General features: G+C 39.1%; 1 protein-coding gene across 1 annotated transcript; it reads right to left on the bottom strand.

Moving 5' to 3' along the window:
• Positions 1 to 19,137: 19,137 nt before the first annotated feature.
• On the bottom strand, positions 19,138 to 20,094 carry LOC130829128 (olfactory receptor 6). Its single transcript, XM_057695346.1, has one exon. The coding sequence runs from the start codon at positions 20,092 to 20,094 to the stop codon at positions 19,138 to 19,140; it is 957 nt and encodes a 318-aa protein (XP_057551329.1).
• Between the last annotated feature and the right edge of the window lie 2,368 nt (positions 20,095 to 22,462).

Here is a 22,462-nt window from a genome sequence, read left to right as displayed (position 1 = left end):
GCCTTCTTCTGAATACGCTGAGGGAAAAGGAATTCACCCAGACCTCCCCAGTGGTACTAGAGAGAGCCAGTGACCCATCCAGGCAGGGTTCCATCCAGGGCTGCAACTAGGGTGAGGCAAGAGAGGAGCCTAGGGCTCAAGGGAACTTGAGAGTGAGGGAGTGTTTAAATTTGTAGTCTAGGTCCTTCACTTGCTTCCCCCTAATTTCATCCCTACTTTCAGCTTTGTCTAAAAATTCTGAGGAGTGGGCCAATCCATCTCTAATCCTTTGATTACAAAGGGAAGGGCAGCTGAGATCACTGGGTCTCTCCTGCCTGGCCTTTTTCCCTGATCCTTTGCTTCTAGTTGGCTCATCTTTGGCTAGGAGAATATGTCTTTTAAGGGGCTCTGTTAGCCTCTTTTGAAATGTGGTGGGTGAGACTTGCGAACAAAAAAAGGAGAGGTGGTATTTTCCTCTTCCCCTCTTCCTTCTTTTGGCTAGTCAAATAATTAAAATGACATAAGATAAACAGTAGAAAATCAAATTTAATACATAGATATGGAGGATTACCATAAGCATGAGAAATTCAAAAGAGAGTAAGGCAAGATGAGATACATTTATATATCTTACTGGACTAAGAAGAAGGAGGAAGGGTCTGGGACTTCAAAGGGAAGAAAGGTGATTCACAGGGAAATGTAGGGATTTAATGTATGTTAAATGTTTGCTGGGCTAATTTCCTCCCTGTCTAGCACACCTAGTTCATGATATACTATCGTTATTTACAGTGTTATGTAGTTATCTATAGTGATATCTCCCTCATGGGAAAGGCTGTCTATATTGAATTCCCTCAGGCAGTTAGAGGGAAGTTCAAATGTTTTTCCTGAGTCTTTTGGGCCTTGCTTGTCTTCAACACAAAATAATCTGCATGCCAGAGTGGCACATCGTGGGGCAAACTTCACTGAATTCTATCAAAAGAGAGGAAGGAAAGTCAGATAACCAAGGTGTTTTAGTAAAAACCCAGTTTTCCTCTTTTTTCAGTGCCAGGTGCATGGAGGGCTTTCCGCACAGCAAGCAATTCTGCAATACCAGCTGGTTGTCCTGTAATTTAACTTGATTCTGACACTGTGTATCTTCCTGGATATACTGTCGGATTCCACAATTTAAGGGCTCAGTCCCATGCTTCAGATGCCATTTGCAAGTAATAGGTCCCCAGGTTACCCTCAACTTCTGTCTGACTTGTCTACAGATCAGAAGTTCCCAAAGGTGCTTAGGGGACGGAGTCAAGATGGCAGCGTGGGAAGACGTGGAGATCGCGTCTCCCCACAAATAGAATAGTTGCCGGAGGCCAGCATGGGACCTGAGGCTGAAGGAGACTGCAGGAACCCCAGAGCAACCCGGTAGGACCTGGAGGAAGTCAGGGGGGTGGGGAAGGAGAAGCCGGACTGGACCGGCACCCCAGGTCAGGTGGCTGGATGAAGGGGGAGGTTCCTGCCTGGAGAGACCGCGGCGGGCTGGAGAGATCCGAAACCACAACTGGGTTTCTCCCACCCAGGAGGGCAGGAGGCCTGCTGAGCTCCCTGACTTGGGGGCCTGCTGGCCTCCCCAGCGGGGACCTCCACCCTCCAAGGCCCCCTCTGGGCTGCCTGGGTCCTGGGGGGTGTGGGAAGGAGGGAGGAGGGGCGAGGAGGTAGAGAGGCAGACTGGTGGGGGTGGGGGCTTTGAGATGGGGGGACGGGGAGACGAGAGGGTGTTTTGCCTGCCCTCTTGGCCAGGGAGGCCGACTGGGCTCCCGGGCCTGGTCCTTCACTCTCCGGGCCCCCCTCCCGCATGAGGTTCCTGGGTGCATGGGGTGGGGGGACCGGGGGAAGTAGAGAGGCAGGCAGTGGGGGCGGAAAGGGATCTCTTCAGGTGAGAAGAATGGAAGAGGCGGGTCCTCCACCTTCCAAGGCCCCTCAGGGCCGTTGGTCCTAGAAGTACAGGAGGGAAGCGGTGGGAGAAAAGAAGAGAGGCGGAAGGGGGGCGGGACACTCAGGGATCAGAGGATCAGGAGAGGAGCGAAAGACGTTTCCGCTGCTCACTGGCCCAGGAAGCCTGCTGGGCTCTCGGGCCTGGTCTCCAACTCTCCAGGGTCTGCTCCCAGACGTGTCGGTTCCAGGGACATTGGAGCATGGCAGGGGAAGAGGAAGAGAGGCAGACCAGTGGTGGGACATTCCAGGAGTAGAGGACAAGGGGAGGTGCGGAGGACCTTTCCCCTGCTCACTTGGGCCCAGTCGACCTGCTGGGCTCCCGAGTCTGGTCCCTCGGTCTCTGGGGCCCTCTCCGGCTGAGTGGGTCCTACAGGCATGGGAGGGAGGGAGGAGAGGGGAAGAGGAAGAGAGGCAGACTGGTTGAGGGGGGCCTTGCAGATCCGAAGGATCAGGGGGACGTTGCGGGAAATCTCCCTACCCACTTGGCACTGTGAGGCCTGTTGCACCCTCAGGCCTGTATTCAGTCCTCCAGGGGCCCCTCTGGGTCTCACTGCTCCTAGAGGTGAAGAAGGAAAGCAGGGGAGAATAGGAGAGGCAGGCAGGGGAGGGGGCCTTCTGGGGTTGGAGGATCAAGGGAGGCAGGGAAGGTATTTCCCCTGCCCACTAGCCCTGGGAAGCCTGCTAGGCTTACAGACCTGGTCTTTCACACCCCGGGGCCCCATTCAGCTGTTTGGGACCTAGGAGAGTGGGGGGATGGGGGAGAGGAGGAGAGGCAGACAGGGACCCTACAAGACTGGGAGATCTGGGGAAGTGCTGCAGGTGTTACCCTAGCCCAGTTGGTCCTGGGAAGCCTGTTGGGCGTCAGAGTCTGGTCTCCTGTCTTCTAGTGCCCCCTCCAGCTGTGAGGGTCCTAGGGAAATAAGAGGGCTGGGGTGAGGAAGAAGAGAGGGAGCGACCCTCTGAAATTGGAGGACTAGGGGAGGTGCCTAGCATTTTTCCCACCAGCTCGGGCCAGGGGAGCCTGCTGGGTACCTCGACCTGGTCCTTTGTCCCCAGGACCAGAGGCATCCCTGGGCCCCTCTGCCTCATTGGGCCTAAGCCCCATTCCTCACCACCCCCAGGGCCTTTTCTAAGTGTAGGCCCTGCCCATTTCCTAACCCCACCCCTACTTGTCCATGCCTCACCCCCACAGCCAATGCCTTTTCTGACTTTTTAAAATTTTTTTCTATTTCTTTTCTTTTTTTTTTCTTTACATCTCCTCACTTTGGCTATTGCAGTTGTTTTACCTTCCAGTTGTTGCTCCATCTTTTCTTTTTATTTTAGTTGTTTTGTTTTCCTGCTCCACATGGCTTGTGGGATCTTGATTCACAAGCCCAGGGTTAGACCTGAGCTCCTGAGGTGGAAGCTCTGAGTCTAAAACATTGGACTAACAGGGAAACCCAGATCTCAGGGAATATTCAACAGAGTGAGGTCTCCCAGAGGTTCTCACTTCAACACCAAGACCCAGCTATACTCAACAGCCTACAAACTCCAGTGCTTGAAACCTGAGGCCAAACACCCAGTGGGACAGGAAGACAATCCCACCCATCCAAAGTGGGGGGAAAATGAGATGACAAAAATATATATCACAGATGAAGGAACAAGGTAAAAATACATAACACCAAATAAATAAGGAAAAAGGAAAATTGCCTGAAAAAGATTTCAGAGTAATGATAATAAAGATGATCCAAAATCTCAATAATACACAAAATACAAGAAACAGTTAATAAGGACTCAGAAGAATTAAAGAGCAAATAAACAGTAATGGACAACAAAATAACCAAAATTAAAAATACTCTAGATGGTATAAACAGCAGAATAACTGAGGCAGAAGAATGAATAAGTGAATTGGAAGATAGAACTGGGGGAATAACTGCCACAGAGCAGGAGAGAGAAAAAAGAATAAAAAGAATGGAAGACAGTCTCAGAGACCTTGGTGACAACATTAAGTGCACCAACATTCAAATCATAGGCATCCCAGAAGAAGAAGAACAAAAGAAAGGGTCTGAGAAAATATTTGAACATGTTATAGTGGAAAACTTCCCCAACATGGGAAAGGACATAATCAAGTCCAAGAAGCGCAGAGAGTCCCATACAGAATAAACCCAAGGAGAAACACACCCAGGCACATGTTAATCAAACTAATGACAATTAAACATAAAGAAAAAATATTAAAAGCAGCAAATAACATATACGGGAAAACCCATAAGGATAACATCTGATCTTTCTGCTGAAACTCTGCAGGCCAGAAGAGAATGGCAGGACATACTGAAAGTCCTGAAAGAGAAAAATCTACAGCCAAGAATACTCTACCCAGCAAGAATCTGATTTAGATTTGATGGAGAAATCAAAAGCTTTACAGACAAGCAAAAGTTAAGAGAATTCAGCACCACCAAACCAGCCTTACAGCAATTACTAAAGGAAGTTTTCTAAGCAGGAAACAAAAGAGAATGAAAATACCTACAAAAACAAACCCCAAACAATTAAGAAAATGGTAATAGGAGTGTACATGTCCATAATCACCTTAAATGTAAATGGATTAAATGCTCCAACCAAAAGACACAGACTGGCTGAATGGATACAAAAACAAGACCCTTACATGTACTGTCTACAAGAAACCCACTTCAGACCAAGGAACATATATAGACTGAAAGTAAGGGGATGGAAAAAGATATTCCATGCAAATGGAAGTCAAAAGAAAGCTGGAGTAGCAATACTCATATCAGACAAATCAGACTTTAAAGTAAAGACCATTACAAGAGACAAGGAAGGACACTGCATAATGATCAAGGAATCTATCCAAGAAGAACATATCACAGTTGTAAATATCTATGCACCCAACATAGGAGCATCTCAATACATAAGGCAAATGCTAACAGCCATGAAAGGGGACATCGACAGTAACACAATAGTAGTAGGAGACTTTAACACCGCACTTACATCAATGGACAGATCATCCAAACTGAAAATAAATAAGGACACACAAGCTTTAAATGACACATTAGACCAGCTTGAATTAATTGATATTTATAGAACATTCCATCCATAAACTACAGAATACACTTTCTTCTCAAGTGCACATGGAACATTCTCCAGGTTAGATCACATCTTGGGTCACAAATCAAGCTTCTGTAAATTCAAAAAAATTGAAACCATATCAAGCATTTTCTCTGACCACAACACCCTGAGACTAGATATCAATTACAGGAAAAAAAAACTGTAAAAACACAAACATATGGAAACTACACGATAGGTTATTAAACAACCAAGAAGTCACCAAAGAAATCAAAGAGGATATTTAAAAAAACCTAGAAACAAATGACAATGAACACACAACAACCCAAAACCTATGGGATGCAGCAAAAGCAGTTCTAAGAGGGAAGTTTATAGGAATACAGTCCTACCTTAAGAAACAAGAAAATTATTGAATAAACAACCTAACCTTAAACCTAAAACAATTAGAGAAAGAAGAACAAAGAAACCCCAAAGTGAGCAGAAGGAAAGAAATCATAAAGCTCAGATCAGAAATAAATGAAAAAGAAATGAAGGAAACAATAGCAAAGGTCAATGAAACTAAAAGCTGGTTCTTTGAGAAGATAAAAAAAAAATTGATAAACCATTAGCCAAACTTATCATGAAAAAAGGGCAGAAGAAGCAATTCAACAGAATCAGAAATGAAAAAGGAGAAGTAATAGCTGAGATCAGAGAAATACAAAACATCAGGAGAGACTACTACAAGCAACTATATGCCAATAAATTGGATAACCTGGAAGAAACAGATAAATTCTTAAAAAGTATAATCTTCCAAGACTGAACCAGGTAGAAATAGAAAATATGAACAGACCAATCACAAGCACTGAAATTGAGACTGTGATTAAAAATCTCCCAACACACAAAAGCCCAGGGCCAGGTGGATTCACGGGTGCATTCTATCAAACATTTAGAGAAGAGGTGACACCTATCCTTCTCAAACTCTTCCAAAATATAGTAGAAGGAGGAACACACCCAAACTCATTCTACAAGGCCACCATCACCCTGAATCCAAACCAGGCAATGATGTGACAAAAAAAGAAAATTACAGGCCTATATCACTGATGAATATAGATGCAAAAATTCTCAACAAAATACTAGCTAACAGAATCCAACAGCACATTAAAAAGATTGTACACCATGATCAAGTGGGGTTTCTCCCTGGGATGCAAGGATTCTTCAATATATGCAAATCAATCAATGTGATACATCATATTAACAACGTGAAGGATAAAAAAATATGATCATCTCAATAGATGTGAAAAAGCTTTTGACAAAATTCAACATCCATTTATGATCAAAACTCTCTAGAAAATGGGCATAAAAGGAAACTACCACAACATAATAAAAGCCATATATGAGAAACCAAAAGCCAACATCATTCTAAATGGTGAAAAACTGAAAGCATTCCCTCTAAAAACAGGAACAGGAAAAGGGTGCCCACTCTCACCATTATTATTGAACATAGTTTTGGAATTGTTAGCCACAGAAATCAGAGAAGAAAATGAAATAAAAGGAATCCAAATTGGAAAAGAAGTAAAACTGTGACTCTTTGCAGATGACATGATATTATACATAGAAAACCCTAAAGACTCTACCAGAAAACTGCTAGCACTAATCGATGAATTTAGTAAAGTAGCAGGATATAAAATTAATGCAGAGAAATCTCTTGCATTCCTATACACTAACAATGAAAGAGCAGAAAGAGAAATTAAGGAAACACTCCCATTCACCATTGCAACAAAAAGAATAAAATACCTTGGAGCAAACCTGCCTAAGGAGGCAAAAGACCTGTATGCAGAAAATTATAAGACACTGATGAAAGAAGTCAAAGATGATACAAACAGATGGAGAGACATACCATGTTCCTGGATTGGAAGAATCAACATTATTAAAATGACTAACCTACCCAAAGCAATTTACAGATTCAATGCAATCCCTATCAAATTACCAACGGCATTTTTCACAGAACTAGAACAAGAAATCTTACCATTTGTATGGAAATGCAAAAGACCTTGAATAGCCAAAGCAATCTTGAGAAGGAAAGACGGAGTTGGTGGACTTAGACTTCCTGACTTCAAACTATACTACAAGGCCACAGTGATCAAGACATTATGGTACTGGCACAAAAATAGAAAGGTAGATCAACGGAACAGAATAGAGAACCCAAAAGTAAACCCAAGCACATATGGGCACCTTATCTTTGACAAAGGAGGCAAGAATATACAATGGAAAAAAGAGAGCCTCTTCAATAAGTGGTGCTGGAAAAATTGGACAGCTACATGTAAAAGAATGAAATTAGAACACTTCCTAACACCATACCATACACAAAAATAAACTCAAAATGGATTAAAGACCTAAATGTAAGGCCAGATAGTATAAAACTCCTAGAGGAAAACACAGGCAGAACAGCCTATGACATACATCAAAGCAAGATCCTTTTTGATCCACCTCCTAGAATAACAGAAATAAAATCAAGAATAAAAAAATGGAAAAAAAAATGGGACCTCATGAAACTTAAAAGCTTTTGCACAGCGAAAGAAACCATAAACAAGACAAGAAGACAACCCTCAGAATGGGAGAAAATACTTCCCAATGAAGCAATGGACAAAGGATTAATCTCCGAAATATACAAGCAGCTCATGCAGCTTAATACCAAAAAAGCAAATAACCCAATCCACAAATAGGCGGAAGACCTAAATAGACATTTCTGCAAAGAAGACATACAGATGGCCAACAAACACATGAAAAGCTGCTCATCATCACTAATCATCAGAGAAATGCACATCAAAGCCACAATGAGGTATCACCTCACACTGGTCAGAATGGCCATCATCAAAAAATCTAGAAACAATAAATGTTGGAGAGAGTGTAGAGAAAAAGGAACCCTCCTGCACTTTTGGTGGGAATGAATGTAAGCTGGTACAGCCACTATGGAAAACACTTTGGATGTTCCTTAAAAAACTAAAAATAGAACTACCATATGACCCAGCAATCCCACTGCTGGGCATATACCCAGAGATATCCATAATCCAAAAAGAAACATGTACCATAATATTCATTGCAGCACTATTTACAATAGCTAGGACATGGAAGCAACGTAAATGCCCATCAACAGATGAATGGATAAAGAAGATGTGGCACATATATACAATGGAATATTACTCGCCCATAAAAAGCAACAAAATTGAACTATATGTAATGAGGTGGATAAACCTAGAGATTGTCATACAGAGCGAAGTAAGCCACAAAGAGAAAAACAAATACCGTACGCTAACGCATATATATGGAATCTGAAGAAATGGTACTGATGAACCCAGTGACATGGCAAGAGTGGAGATGCAGATGTAGAGAATGTACTTGAGGACACAGGGCTGGTGGGTGGAGGTGGAGGGCGAAGGGGAAGCTGAGATGAAGTGAGAGAGTAGCATCGACATAGATACACTACCAAATGTAAAATAGCAAGTGGGAAGTTGTTGTATAACAAGGGGAGATCAACTCCATAATGGGTGATGCTTTAGAGGGCCTGGACAGAGAGGGTGGGAGGGAGTCACGGGAAGGAAGGAATATGGGGATATATGTATAAATTCAAATGATTCACTTTGGTGTACCTCAAAAACTGGTACAAGAGTGTAAAGCAATTATATTCCAATAAAGAGCTAAAAAAAAAAAAAAAAGGTGCTTGAAATAGCCAAAAAAAAAAAAAAAAAAAAGAAGTTCCCTAGAGTGCCTCTTCAAGTTTGATGTACATGCTAGAGGGCTCATAGAACTCAGGAAACATTTATGCTTGCTAGTTTAGAAAAGAATGTCGGGGGCTTCCTAGGTGGCGCAGTGGTTAAGAATCCACCTGCCAATGCAGGGGACACGGGTTCAATCCCTGCTTCAGGAAGATCCCACATGCTGTGGAGCAACTAAACCTGTGCACCACAACTATTGAGCCTGCACTCTAGAGCCCGTGAGCCACAACTATTGAGCCCATGTGCCACAACTACTGAAGGCTACATGACTACAGCCCGTGCTCTGCAACAAGAGAAGCCACGGCAATGAGGATCCCGCACACCACAACGAAGTGTAGCCACTGCTCACCGCAACTAGAGAAAGCCCGCGCGCAGCAGCAGAGACCCAACACAGCCAACAAATAAATAAATTTATATAAAAAAAAAAGAATGTGGTAAAGGATACAGATAAACAGCCAGATGAAGAGACACATAGCTTGTGATCTGGGTGGGTGCTGAGTGCAGGAGATTCTGTCCCTGTTGAGTTGGGGTGCAGCAGCCTCTTGGTATGTGGATGTGTTCACCAAACTGAAAATTCTCCAAACCCTGTGCTATTAGGATTTTATGGAGGCTTTCTCATATAAAATTTATCTATTATTAATTTCATTTCCAACCCCTCTCCCCTCTCTGGAGAATAGGGTGTGGAGACCTGAAAATATGAAACTTCTAATCATGGTTTTGTCTTCCTGGTGACCATCCCCACCCCCCAATCCAGGAGTCCACTCAGAGTTGCCTCATTAGAACAAAGGATGCTTCTACTGCTCTTATAACTTAGGAATTTATAAGAGTTTAAAGAGCCCTGTGTCAGGAACAGGGACAAAATTCAAGTATATATTTCTTATTATAAATCACAATATCATACAGGGAAAGAGCCAGAGGCATCAGATCCTGCCTTCAGTGGACTTCTCTCCCTGTCTCTCAGGGCATTGTGCAGTAGGGCTTTGCTTGCCAGATGAGGTAGAAAGAAAAACATCCTCCTTTTCTCCTGTGAACCCTGAGATTTTCCTGCTTCTGTTGTCTGATCATACCTCTATCCTACTCACTTCAGAAAACATGAATTTCTGAGCAAATAACCAGGTGGCATTATCATTGTAGATGACAAGGATATGCAAATTTGGGCTGATTTGTCCAATTAAGGGATAGCTATTGACATTAGTCTTCCTAAAGTCATGTACTTACATGGAGAGTGAACTCAAACCCATTGTCACTACTTTCTTTTTTCTTTTTTTTAATAAATTTATTTATTTTATTTATTGGCTGTGCTGGATCTTAGTTGCTGGGCACGGGCCCTCTCTAGTTGCTGAGATCAGGGGCTACTCTTCATTGTGGTGCGAGGGCTCATCGTAGTGGCTTGTATTGTGGAGCACAGGCTCTAGGCATGTGGGCTTCAATAGTTGAGGCACATGGGCTTAACAGTTGTGGTGCACAGGCTTAGTTGCTCCGCGGCATGTAGAATCCTCCCAGAACAGTGCTTGAACCCATGTCCCCTGCATTGGTAGGCAGACTCCCAACCACTACACCACCTAGGAAGTCCACTACTTTCTAACTATGCAGCCTTGGGCCACTCATTTAATCTTTCAATTCTGTAACCAAGTAGGACCCTATGGGGCCTTCCTAGGGCAGAACTGCCTGCTGTTCCATGTGTCCCACCTGTCTCTTGTTTGTAGAAAAGCTTTAATCTCGCAGGCCTCCCCTGAGCTGCAAAAGGCTTGTTCAGGAATTAATGATTGAAAGAATGTGAACTGGTAGTAACAAAAAATAGCAGCTGGGCCAGGAAAACTGATAACAATTTAAACACTAGATCTGCCATATAGCATAGTCACAGAATCTCTAGTTCCTTCCAGAAGTACACAGATAACAGTGTCTGGTGCAACTTCGTGAGTTGTTTTGAATACACTGTAAACACCCCCACCAGATGTAAGAAGTTAACTGCATGATGAGTGTGAGCACATGGCCCCCAGACTGACTGGAGACTGAAGATTGATGACATTAACCCCTGTGACACCACCCTGTGACCTCACTGTCAACCAACCTAGGAATTGTGTGCAAGCTGATCATGCACCCTGTGATTCTCTCCCTCACCCTGCCTTTAAAAAAAAGCCCTTTCCTAACATCCATTGGGGAATTTGGACCGTTTGAGCAGTAGCTGTCCATACTTCTTTTGCAGCCTTGCAATAAATGCAGCATGTTCCTTCCCCACAACCTGGTGTCAGTACATTGGCTTTACTGTACATGTGCTAGTGGACTCAAGTTTAGTTCAGCAATATTTCGTCTTACTACTTTTCATTGTATTGTTGAAAGGATACAATTCCATGGCTTAACCTGAAGTAGTGGCTCAAAAATTAATTCTTTCCATCTCTTCTTCCCATTCAAGTCCTGCTTAAAGGACCCTCCAGTGTAAACTCCATCTCAGCCACAGATTGGGATATTCAAACTGATTATGCAAAACAGAAAATGGAATTCAAGGAAGTTTCCATCACCAAGCCAAGAGGAGGGCCTCCTATACCTTTCTAGACATTATGACTTTTTTTTTTTTATAATTGATGATATTGAATACTCTAGAATCCAGGATAAATATCCACCCATATGAATCTAGAAGAGTAAATGTAGAGAATTTGTAGTGGATGGGAATATAGGATGGCCCCTATTTCAGAAGAACCTGAGGGATTTTCAAAATGGCCAGGTAGAGTACAAAGGACAATCAAGTTAGAAGCTTAATCAGAAGAGTGGCCACCATGGAAGTGGTAAGGATGGGCTTAGGGAAGAGCTGCCAGTAATATGGGAGCAGTTGTGGACTTCGCTGGCTCTGAAAGGGATTCAGCTGCACTATGGTACCACTAGTGAATACTGAGTGCATTAGAAGAGATTACTAATTACTAAAGGTACCCCTAAGATTTGGGGTCATATTTGAGGGGGAAGCAGATCCAGGATTTTTGTTAGTTTGGTCAAATAGAGACAGAGTTGATGCAATTTGGGATACCATCTTAAGGGAACATTTTTGAACTCTCAAACTGGTTATCCCAGACATCTTGTTTACACATCCAATTGAAGTAAGTCTTATTGGTTCTACCATCAAAATATAGCCTGAATCAGGCCACAGTCCATGTGTAGCACTAACCGCCATCCTAATACAAGCTGCTATCATCTCTTCCCTGGATTGTTGCAATAGTCTTCTAACTCATTCCCTTGTATTGTCATTGTCGTTGTAGTCTACCCCATCCTTTCTCAGTCTATGCTCCACGCATTATGGAGAGTGACCCTTTTAAATTGAATTTAAGTTGTCACTCCTCTGCTTTGAAATCTCCAAGAGCTTCCCATCTCAACTCTTAGTAAAAGTAACAATTCTTATAATGTCCCACAAGGCCTTATATCAATTTCCTCTCTGACCACTTTCTCCTTTTTTTTTTTTGTGCTACAGCTACACTGGCTCCCTTGTTGGTCCTCAGTCACCTCAGGCATGCTTCCTTCTTGGGGCCTTTGCTCTTGTTCTGTTTGAAAAAATTTTTTTCCCAACCATACCTTCTCTTTCTCCAGAATTCTGCTCATATTTGACTGTACCTGGCAAAGTCTTTCCTGATGACCCTATATTAAATAGCAATCCTTTATCCCAGCACTCATTAACCTCTATTTTGTTATATTTTTTTCTTCTTAACACTTGCCATCATCTAACATACTATTTATTAGCTTGTTTATTTATTGTTTCTTTCCACTAGAATGTAAGTTTTATAAAAATATGCACTTTATCTCTTCCTTTGTTTTAACTCTTCAATCACTACCTTTTAGAATACTAGCTAGAAAAGAGAATATGGCTCAATGATTTTTGAACATATAAAATGTTAGGGGAGCCAACACAGGTTGTAAAAGAATTCACAGGAATAATAGCAAGAGGGGAAAAGAGAGTTTTTATTCACTTTCCAAGAGAGGAAAGGGGCCAGACACATAGAGCAGCATTACCACTGAAGGGTGGGGGTTTGAGTCTTTTATTGAGTTTCAAAGAGCAAGGTGCAGGAAAAGGCGGGTAGGTTCATGTCTGTTCTGGTCCACAGCAATACCTGAGCTGGCTGTGTCTCTATAGGATGTAGTTTTTCAGAGAATAGACTTGTAGTCTTCAGTAATTTTCGAGTCGTTGCATGTCTGTAAGAGACTTGCTAGTGGCCCTTGACAGGTGCTACTCTATTGTGAACAATGTTAGGTGGGTTTACATAAAATAGTAATAGTTTGTTTTACCAAAATTGAGTCATATTATATACTTCTATTTGTAACTTAGTTTATTGTTTTCATATTTTCATACTTTTATAATGTTTTCATCTTTTTCTATGTAGATGTACAAGGAGTTGTCTCATTTTTCTTAATTTCCGTATTAAATTCTACTGAAGAGATAGACCACTTTTCTTCTTAGCAACCTTAGCAAATTAAAACCTTTAAAACCTTTTAAATGGTTTTCACATTTTGTTTTTACATGCAATTCTATGACAAGTGCTTTTCCATCATTAGCTTGTATATGTTTATATATTTACTTAGAGTAAATTTCTAGAAGTAAAATTGTTAGGTCATGTCCTTTTTGAAGGCTTTTTATGCACATTATGAAATTGTCCTCCAATGTACTACTTTATATTTCTATCAGCAGTATATAGACCTTTCCATTTCCATGCATGCTTGTTAGCAATGACACATGTATTGATTTTAACCTTTGTTAACTTTGTTTTAATTTTGTTTCTGTTTAAACTTATTTGGATATTAATGATATCTAATATTTATTTATATATTATTCATATTTTTATTACAGTTGTTTGGATATGCATTTTAATATTCTACCCATTTTCTTTCTGATGTGCGTATTTTTTTCATGTTTACTTATACATTTTTAAATAAACTACGTATTAAGGATGGCAAATTTTGTCTTTATTATGTATTGCAGATATTTTTTTCTCTTCTGTGATATCTTTAAATGTTTTTATTTTGCTTATTTTTTGCTATACAAAAGTTTTAAATTTACATGAAATCAGATCTGTCAATATTTTCCTTAATATTGTCTGATTTTGGTTTTATTACAAGGTCTTTCTCACTGAAATAGCATAAGTTACTCAAAGCATTTGTCACGTCTATGGGATTTTTGTAAATTTGGATTTTTATGGTATATAAAGTATGTGTAATTATCTACCAAATATTTTTCTAAATAATATACCATTTTTCCCAACTATATTTGTTGAACACCCCTCCTTTCTGTACTTCCATGAAATGCTACCTTTTTCTTGTATCAAATTTCTGTTTTTGGTATTTTTCATTTAATTCTTTGATCTTTTAATTTTTGCTTAATAGCACATCCTTTTAGTCGCTGGTGCTCTACAAATAAGCGTAATATAGCATAAAATGTGAGCAATTTCCTCATCATTATGAATCTTTTAATTGTTATTTAATGGATCTTCTTATAAAATCATTCTTTCAGGTGATCTTTATAATTATTTTGTCACATTCTCTTATGAATTCTGAATTTAGTATCAGAAGTTTTTAGTATCTTCTTCTAGCCAAAGATCCACTTGTAGGGAACTACGTAAGGTCTTGCCAAAGATCTTACCTCATCTTTTTGATAACTTTGTAAGGGGCTGTATGAATTTTTTAGTAATTTTTGTTTGTCTGTCTTTGCTTTGTTACCCTCACTAAGGGTGTGATGCTCTTGTATTCAATTTTATTCTACTTGCAGTTGGCAGAACTCTTGGATTATAATATGTGGTCAGGAGACAATTTCTGAATGAATTGATGATTTTTCTCTCTGTGCTTCTCTAAACTGAAGTTTCTGCAGCTGTACAGGGGAGAATACCGTGTAGTGGTCTCACTAAAGGAAACAAATAGAACGGGCCTAGCACAGGCCCCCACCAAACAGTTAAGCTTTGTTTTTTTGTTACCCTCTCCTTTGGTGTAGCATCATCATGGTGAGAAAAGAATGAGGATTTTTCAGCCAGACATATTTATCTTCATTATTGAACCTCTGGTTCAATACTGTATGGGTTAATGCAGATATATTCCTCATTTTATGGTCTATATCTTAGTCTACACTCAAACCAGGTTGTAATCCTGAAGATCAAAGCTCAACAGACAGGATCCCTTTCCTTGTAATTGTAGTTTGAACGTCTATGACCCTTCAGAAGGAAAAGACCACATAACTTGTTCTGTGCCTTTCAGGCTTTTCTTCACTATCTTGTGCTTAATTTTGCTCCAATTTGTGAATATGTCTTTGTTGTCCCCTGTGCTGGGTGGATGCATGGTGTTGGACCAGACTAGGTGTTGCCCTGCTTCTCATTTCCCTGAAGTGAAACCATATCATGTCTTTACAAGTAATGCCTGTTGTCTCAGTCATTTAAATCATTTAATGGAGAAAAAACCCATAGATTTAAAAACAGTTTTGCACAATGTTCACATTTCTTCCTTGGCTGCTTCTTTATTAATCATTGCAGATTTTCTGTTTCAATTCCTAATTCCTAGAAATAAGCCAACTTTTACTGTCAGTATGGATTTTGGCTAAAGCAGAAAACATTTGTCTAAAATATGGTTTTGAGTGAATAGATATTGTACTCTGTTTTTTCCTTCACAATTGATAAACTCCAGAACATCTCTGAGAAGGAAACAAATTTTCAAACATTGATCCATTGACAGCTGCCTTTCAACCAAGTTAGAGTTTGGAAAGATAAAGGGTATAGCATTTGAAAAGGTGAAGTTTACCTGTTTTGTCTAAATATAAAATATAGAAATAGTGATATTTGAGTCACCAAGTAGTGTACTTGTTTCCATTTGTAGTAACTGATGGTGTTAGAAGGCTGCAGCAGTAAGCTGTCTCCTGATTTGGTTCCCTGGATTTTCACCTGTCTCTCTTCCTCTGTCATCCCCCTGTCCATCGCCAGGGTGTTGGGAGCTAGAAGATTGTGTTGGGTAGGAAATAGAATTCCCATCGTGGAATTCCTGCTCCAGGCTTTCTGAGCTGGGGAGCACATTCTTCATTTGTATCTCTTGATCCAGTGACGGCTGCCTTTCAACCAAGTTCATTTGTATCATTTTTTATTTTTATTTTTATTTTTTTGAAAATTGAAAGACAAGTTTATTTTTGATGTTAATAAGACTCCCAAAAGAGTACCAAATGCCCAGATGTCTTCATTCTTTTTATTTTTCTTTTTTTACATCTTTATTGGAGCATAATAGCTTTACAATGTTTTTTTAGTTTCTGTAAATAAAACTAAGTAAAAGAAATATTAAAAGCAAAATATAATAAAAGGAGAGAGAAAAATGCACTGTTGTATAGACAATAAGATAACTCCTTTGGAGATCCAATTCATCAAGTAAAATAGAAGATAACTAAGGACACAGAGGATTTGTATAACAAATGACCTAATGGCTAAGTAGAAAAATTTTAAATCAGGGGGTCTAAACCAGAAAAGGTATGTAATAAATATAGATAATAGCTAGGTTATAATAATAAATAACCTGCAGCTGCTTAACTAAAATTAAAAAGTATTTTTAAAAAAATTTTATTGGGATATAGTTGATTTACAATGCTGTGTTAGTTTCAGGTGTACAGCAAAGTGAATCTGTTATATGTATACATATATCCACTCTTTTTTAGGTTATTTTTCCCATAATGGCCATTACAGAGTACTGAATTAGAGTTCCCTGTGCTGTACAGTATGTCCTTATTAGTTATCTATTTTATATATTGTAGTGTGTATGTGTCAATCCCAAATTTCCAATATATCCCTCTCCCTCTTACCCCCCAGTAACCATAAGTTTAGTTTCTACATCTGTAACTCTATTTCTGTTTTGTAGATAAGTTCACTTATTAGAGAAATGCAAATCAAAACTACAATGAGATATCACCTCACACCAGTCAGAAGAGTCATCATCAAAAATCTACAAACAGTAAATGCTGGAGAGGGTGTGCAGAAAAGGGAGCTCTCCTACACTGTTGGTGGGAATGTAAACTGGCACAGCCACTGTGGAGAACAGTATGGAGGTTTCTTAAAAAACTAAAAATAGAGCTACCATGTGACCCAGCAATCCCACTCTTGGGCATATATCCGGAGAAAACTGTAATTTGAAAAGATACATACACCCCAATGTTCAGTGCAACACTATTTACAATAGCCAGGACATGGAAACAACCTAAATGTCCATCAACAGAGGAATAGATAAAGAAGATGTGTACATATATACAGTGAAATATTACTCAGCCATAAAAAGGACGAAATAATGCCATTTGCTGCAACATGGATGGACCTAGAGATTGTCATGCTGAGTGAAGTAAGTATGACAGAGAAAGACAAATATCCTATAATATTGCTTATATGTGGAGTCTAAAAAAAAGCATTTTTAGAATAAAAATGAACCTTGTCGGATTTAAAAATAGAATTAATTGTCCAATAGTGATTAATAAAGGTTTTTAAGCAGAAATACATCCAGCATAACACTGTCATCTTTTGACAAAAAGATTAGAAAAGTCTAACATTGGGGTAAGAAATTATATGAGTCAAGATAAAGTATCTTATATTGTTTTTAGTGCTTATGTGAGGGCCATGGCCCATAACACTACTTTATGACTAAAGAAAAGTGGTACATATTATTAGGAATTATACAGTGGTTAGGCTAAAAGTAATGAGGGCCAGGAGAATATAACAGATTTAGGTAAATTGAAAACTACCACAGTTTGTAAAATGTATAATCCATATAAAACTAAATTAAAACAATCTCATCTGATCTCATATAAAAACTTAATACAAAATTGGAAGACCGTCATGAATATCTACTTACAGGATAAATGGCAAAGCATTAGTTTTAATATTTTGTGGTTTAGAAATGTTTTAGAGATAACTTCATATACAGATTCCCAAAGTGCTTATATCAAACGATGTAGACACAGGTGAGTTTGATATGCTTGGAAAATGTTTGAAGATAAAAAAGCAGCTCTAGTGACAATAAATACATTGGTTTGTGAGGCTAGTAAAGAAATTAAAATAAATTTTATGAACTATGAGAATGAAAAAAGAAATATTTAAAAATTAATAAACTTCATATGTGATTTAAAGAAAAAAAATAGGAAGACCATGTAGTTATAATGTAAATAAAGCAAAAACAAAGCAAATATAGTATATAAATAAATAACTCAATTAAAACTTACGAAATGTGATTTCCAAGATATTAGGGTAAAATAGCATGTCTGCCATCCTTAAACTCTTGGCAGACCATATTACATTAATTCCCTCATCCAATGTTATTGCTGAGGCAGAGAGAATCCTTCTCTCTTCTGTCACTTTACAACAGCTGAATCAAAGCATAATACTACTTCTTAGCATACTGCATCCACCATTACAAAATTAAAAGAAAAACAAATGAGAAGAGGGATGTTCTGGGAAACCTGGGGAAATCTTACACATTTAGGCCAAGCACCATCTAAGCAAAAGTATTTTGTTGCCTCTTGTCAATGCCAATGCTTCCTCTACCTGAAAACAAGGAGCCTTTAATGAATTGACGCTAGTTTTCCTTAGAGTCTAGCCCTCAATTATAATACCCCCAAAATTATATATGTAGAAATGCCAGTAAAGGAAAAGAACTAAAGCATTAAATTATGTATTTTATAGATATATGCTATTTGTTGGAGAATCTACATTATATATATTTTACATTATAAAATTATATATTATATTACATTATTATATGTTTTATGTTATAAAATGATTTACATTATAAAATGGGTCAAGATATTTTATATGTATATGTATATATATGTGTATATATATAAATGTGTATGTATATATGTATATATATATAAAATCTTGTTTTCTCTCTGCCATGGCAAGTTTTGCATGCTATCTCACAGTATTTCTATTGGAGCCTGAAAGGTATTTGTCTCTCATATTTTCAAAAAATTTAAAAAGTAATTAAAATAAGATATCATTAAGATCAATTTTATCAATGGAACCAGTGCCCTAACCCCTTAGGAAGCAATAAACAGGTCATGAAATTGATTACAGCAGAACTTCTCTTTGCTTACTCCTCCTAAGATAGAAAGGGCTTTTAAAACAAAACAAAATCAAAATGGAAAAATCTCTTAAAAACTAGTTGTATAATCACTGATTATTTCTGAATATCTTCATGAAAAATAAAATTATTTTATAACCATTTTACTAATGTATGTCTCTTCGAGTTCTGATTATTTTACTTATTGTCTTATAAAAGGAAACAATTAATACCTGAAAGAAAAGGGGATTTTCTTTGATATCCAGCCTGTTATTCCTTAATTATCATACTAAGTCATATCTTTATAATTGCAAATGATGAAAAAAGAAGGAATATCTGAGTTTCTTCAGGAAAGAGAATCTCTCAAGAAAAGGGCTTGGCCACTTGCCACAGTGTTTCTGAAAGCATCTTTGACCTCCCTGTTCCTTAGGCAGTAGATGATAGGGTTGAGCATGGGAGTAAAGACTGCATATATGACTGAGATCAATTTGTTAGAATCAAATGAAGCAATGGCCTGAGGTCGGACATACATGAAGATCACAGCTGTGTAGAAGATGACCACCACTGTAAAGTGAGAGGCACAGGTGGAGAAGGCCTTCCGCTGCCCAGCAGCTGAGGGAATGTGCAGGATGGCAGAGACAATGAAGGCATAAGAAATGCCAGTGGCTGAGAGAGGAACCACAAGGATGACGATGGCTAGCACAAAGTCCACCATTTCAGCCATTGATGAGTCCATGCAGGCCAGTTTGAGGATGGGGGAAACATCACAGAAAAAATGGTTCAAGATATTATTGCCACAGAAGGCAACTTGGGAGATGAAATAGACCTTTGCCATGGAGATGGTGAAGCCACTCACCCAGGAAAGGATAGTCAGATGAACACAAAATCCTGTGGTCATCATGACTGGATAGTGAAGAGGCCAACATATAGCCACATAACGGTCATAGGCCATGGCAGCCAAGAGCACACACTCAGTACAGGCAAGCGAAATGAAGAAATAGAGCTGTGTCATGCATCCCAGGAAGGAGATGGTATTGGGACGAAGGAGGAATCCAGCCAGCATCTTGGGGACTGTGACAGATATATACCAGGTCTCCAGAAAGGACATGGTGCCCAGAAAATAGTACATGGGCTTGTGCAGGGATCCAGTGACCCATACAGTGAGGATGATGGCTAAATTCTCCAATAGCACAAATAGATAGGTGATGAGGAAGAGGAGGAAAAGCAGAACTTGCAGCCAAGGGGAAGTAGGGAAGCCCACCAGGATGAATTCACTAATATGGGTGATATTTTCCTTCCACATGATTAGGACACCAAAAGACAAGGGATTTAAATGATAGTAGCACCAAATTGAAGGGTGAAATTCACATTAGCAGCAAGGGAGACTTCAGGCTATACTAAACTTAATACTAGCGCCATAATCTGGTCCTAGGGTATTATTTGGGAGTCACTAGAGGCCACAATGTCCTCTCCAGAAAGTCAGGCATCAGAACAGGACCTGAAAACAAATCAAACACAGACACAAAGCTAAGAATCTCAAAGCAGAATTATGAGGTCAGATTCAGGGTTCAGGCCTTTGGATTTGGGTCAGAAAAGGTCTTCAGGTAGTCCTCGGAGTAAATCCTTTCCTTATCAGCATACTCACAGATTTCAGGGGCAGCTATAAGGCAGGAGACCGTCAAGATTGGAGAAAGTGCCAAGGGTAGTCCAGGAAGTGGGAAAGTTTAAAATCTGAAGAAAATAAAAGCAGAATATCAACTAGAAAAAACCCTCCTGGCCAGAAGAATTGCTTACTCTGGTCTACTCTTCAGCTATGTTGTGTGTCTTTTGAAGACACTGGCAAAAGTGCTTAATAATTCACTGCCTATTTTTAGCGATACGGCTTAAAAAATTGAATGCATAAATGTCTACTCTCTTACAATACTTAAATACATTTTAATTTTTTTAGATGGCCCCTAATAACAGTAATGATAATAATTATATATCAAATACTTACATATATAATAGTTTTATTTATATATATATCATGTATATACATATACTAGTAATATATTTATAAAATAGTTCACAGTTGATCACAAATCTGTACAATTCATCTATATCTTCTGCAAAGACTGGCTCAAATATTTTATACTGCTGGAAGAAGTGTTACCTGATTAATTCTATCTACTTCCTGACTCTGAAACTCCTCCTTATTATAGGCACTGCTTGAGGACAAATTGCATTTAAGAAACTGCCTTGGGAGTGGAGGGTCAGGAGACTCGACAATTCAGAAGGGTCCTGGGCTTCCCAGGACACAATATATAATCTGAGAAGAGATCTGAAATTTAAACGCTTTCTTCATAAGTGGAGATAGAAGAAAAAGAAAAGTAGGGATAAAAGTTGGCTTGAGATTATCAATAAAATTAGTGTAAAAAGAGAAATATACTTTTCAAGGAGAACAATAGAGTTGACTAGAAAGGAAAAGATAAAATTCAGGAAACTGGAAAGAAGAAGAAGATGTGAAATTTCCTAAATGGTTAGTAGTTATTTCTGATTTATAGGTACTTTGTGGCCTAAAACCCCCAGATCTCCAATAAAGTAGTTGGTTATATGTGTTGGAAAAATCACCACAGTGAAATAGAGCTCAAATTTGACTTCTTTATCCATTAAAAAGCAGTTTCCTTTAATTAATTTTAACAGCTCTCTCAGAGAGGTCATTTTTGCATAAGAGGTGTGATGCAGTATGGAAACACACAGCCTAAATCCTATCAATTGCAGAGCAAGGTTGTGAAGGAACTTTTACATGTGAATGCACACTCATTTGTGTCTGATATTCAGGAATCATAGAAAACAGAAGAGTAATACAACGAGAAACACAACATGGACAAAAGAAAGCCCAATATTCAGAATGTACTACAGCTTTAAGGAAACTTCAGACCAGTGGGACAAATAATTGGAAGATCTGAATTATAGTCCATGATTTATGCCTTACTAATTTTATAATCTGAAGCAAACCTCAATTTACCAAACTTTAATTCCCTTAAGAATGAAAAAAAAGGTTATAATACTAAAAAATTCAACAAATTATGGATGCAGACAATTTATATAACCGTTGGTATTTAAGATAAAGATCTGCACACTCATTGGAGGCCTGGCACCACATTGCATTTTTTTTTTTAAGAACTTTTATTGAGATACAGTTAACAGATAAAAAACAGCATATATTTAGAGTGTACAATTTGGTATCCCAATCTCCCAATTCATTCCCCCCCAACCCTACCCACTTTCCCCACTTGGTGTCCACATGTCCGTTCTCTACATCTGTGTCTCTCTTTCTGCCCTGCATTTCCTCCTTCACAGTTGTTAGCATTTGCCTCATGCACTGAGGCGCTCCTATACTAGGTGCATATATATTTATAATTGTTACCTCCTCTTCTTGGAAGGATCCCTTGATCTTTATGTAATGTCCTTTCTTGTCTCTTGTAACATTTTTCACTTTAAAGCCTATCTGATCTGATATGAGTATTGCTACTCCAGCTTTCCTCTGATTTTCATTTGCATGGAATATCTTTTTCCAGCCCCTCACTTTCAGTCCATATGTGTGTCTAGGTCTGAAGTGGGTCTCCTGTAGATAGCATATACATGGGTCTTGTTTTTGCATCCCTTAAGCCAGTCTGTGTCTTCTGGTT

The sequence above is a fragment of the Hippopotamus amphibius genome, chromosome 9 (genome assembly GCF_030028045.1).
Source record: "Hippopotamus amphibius kiboko isolate mHipAmp2 chromosome 9, mHipAmp2.hap2, whole genome shotgun sequence".
Taxonomy (NCBI): Eukaryota; Metazoa; Chordata; class Mammalia; order Artiodactyla; family Hippopotamidae; genus Hippopotamus; species Hippopotamus amphibius.
Note: the sequence above shows the minus strand (reverse complement) of the source record. Positions and strands in the feature narration are given on the sequence as shown.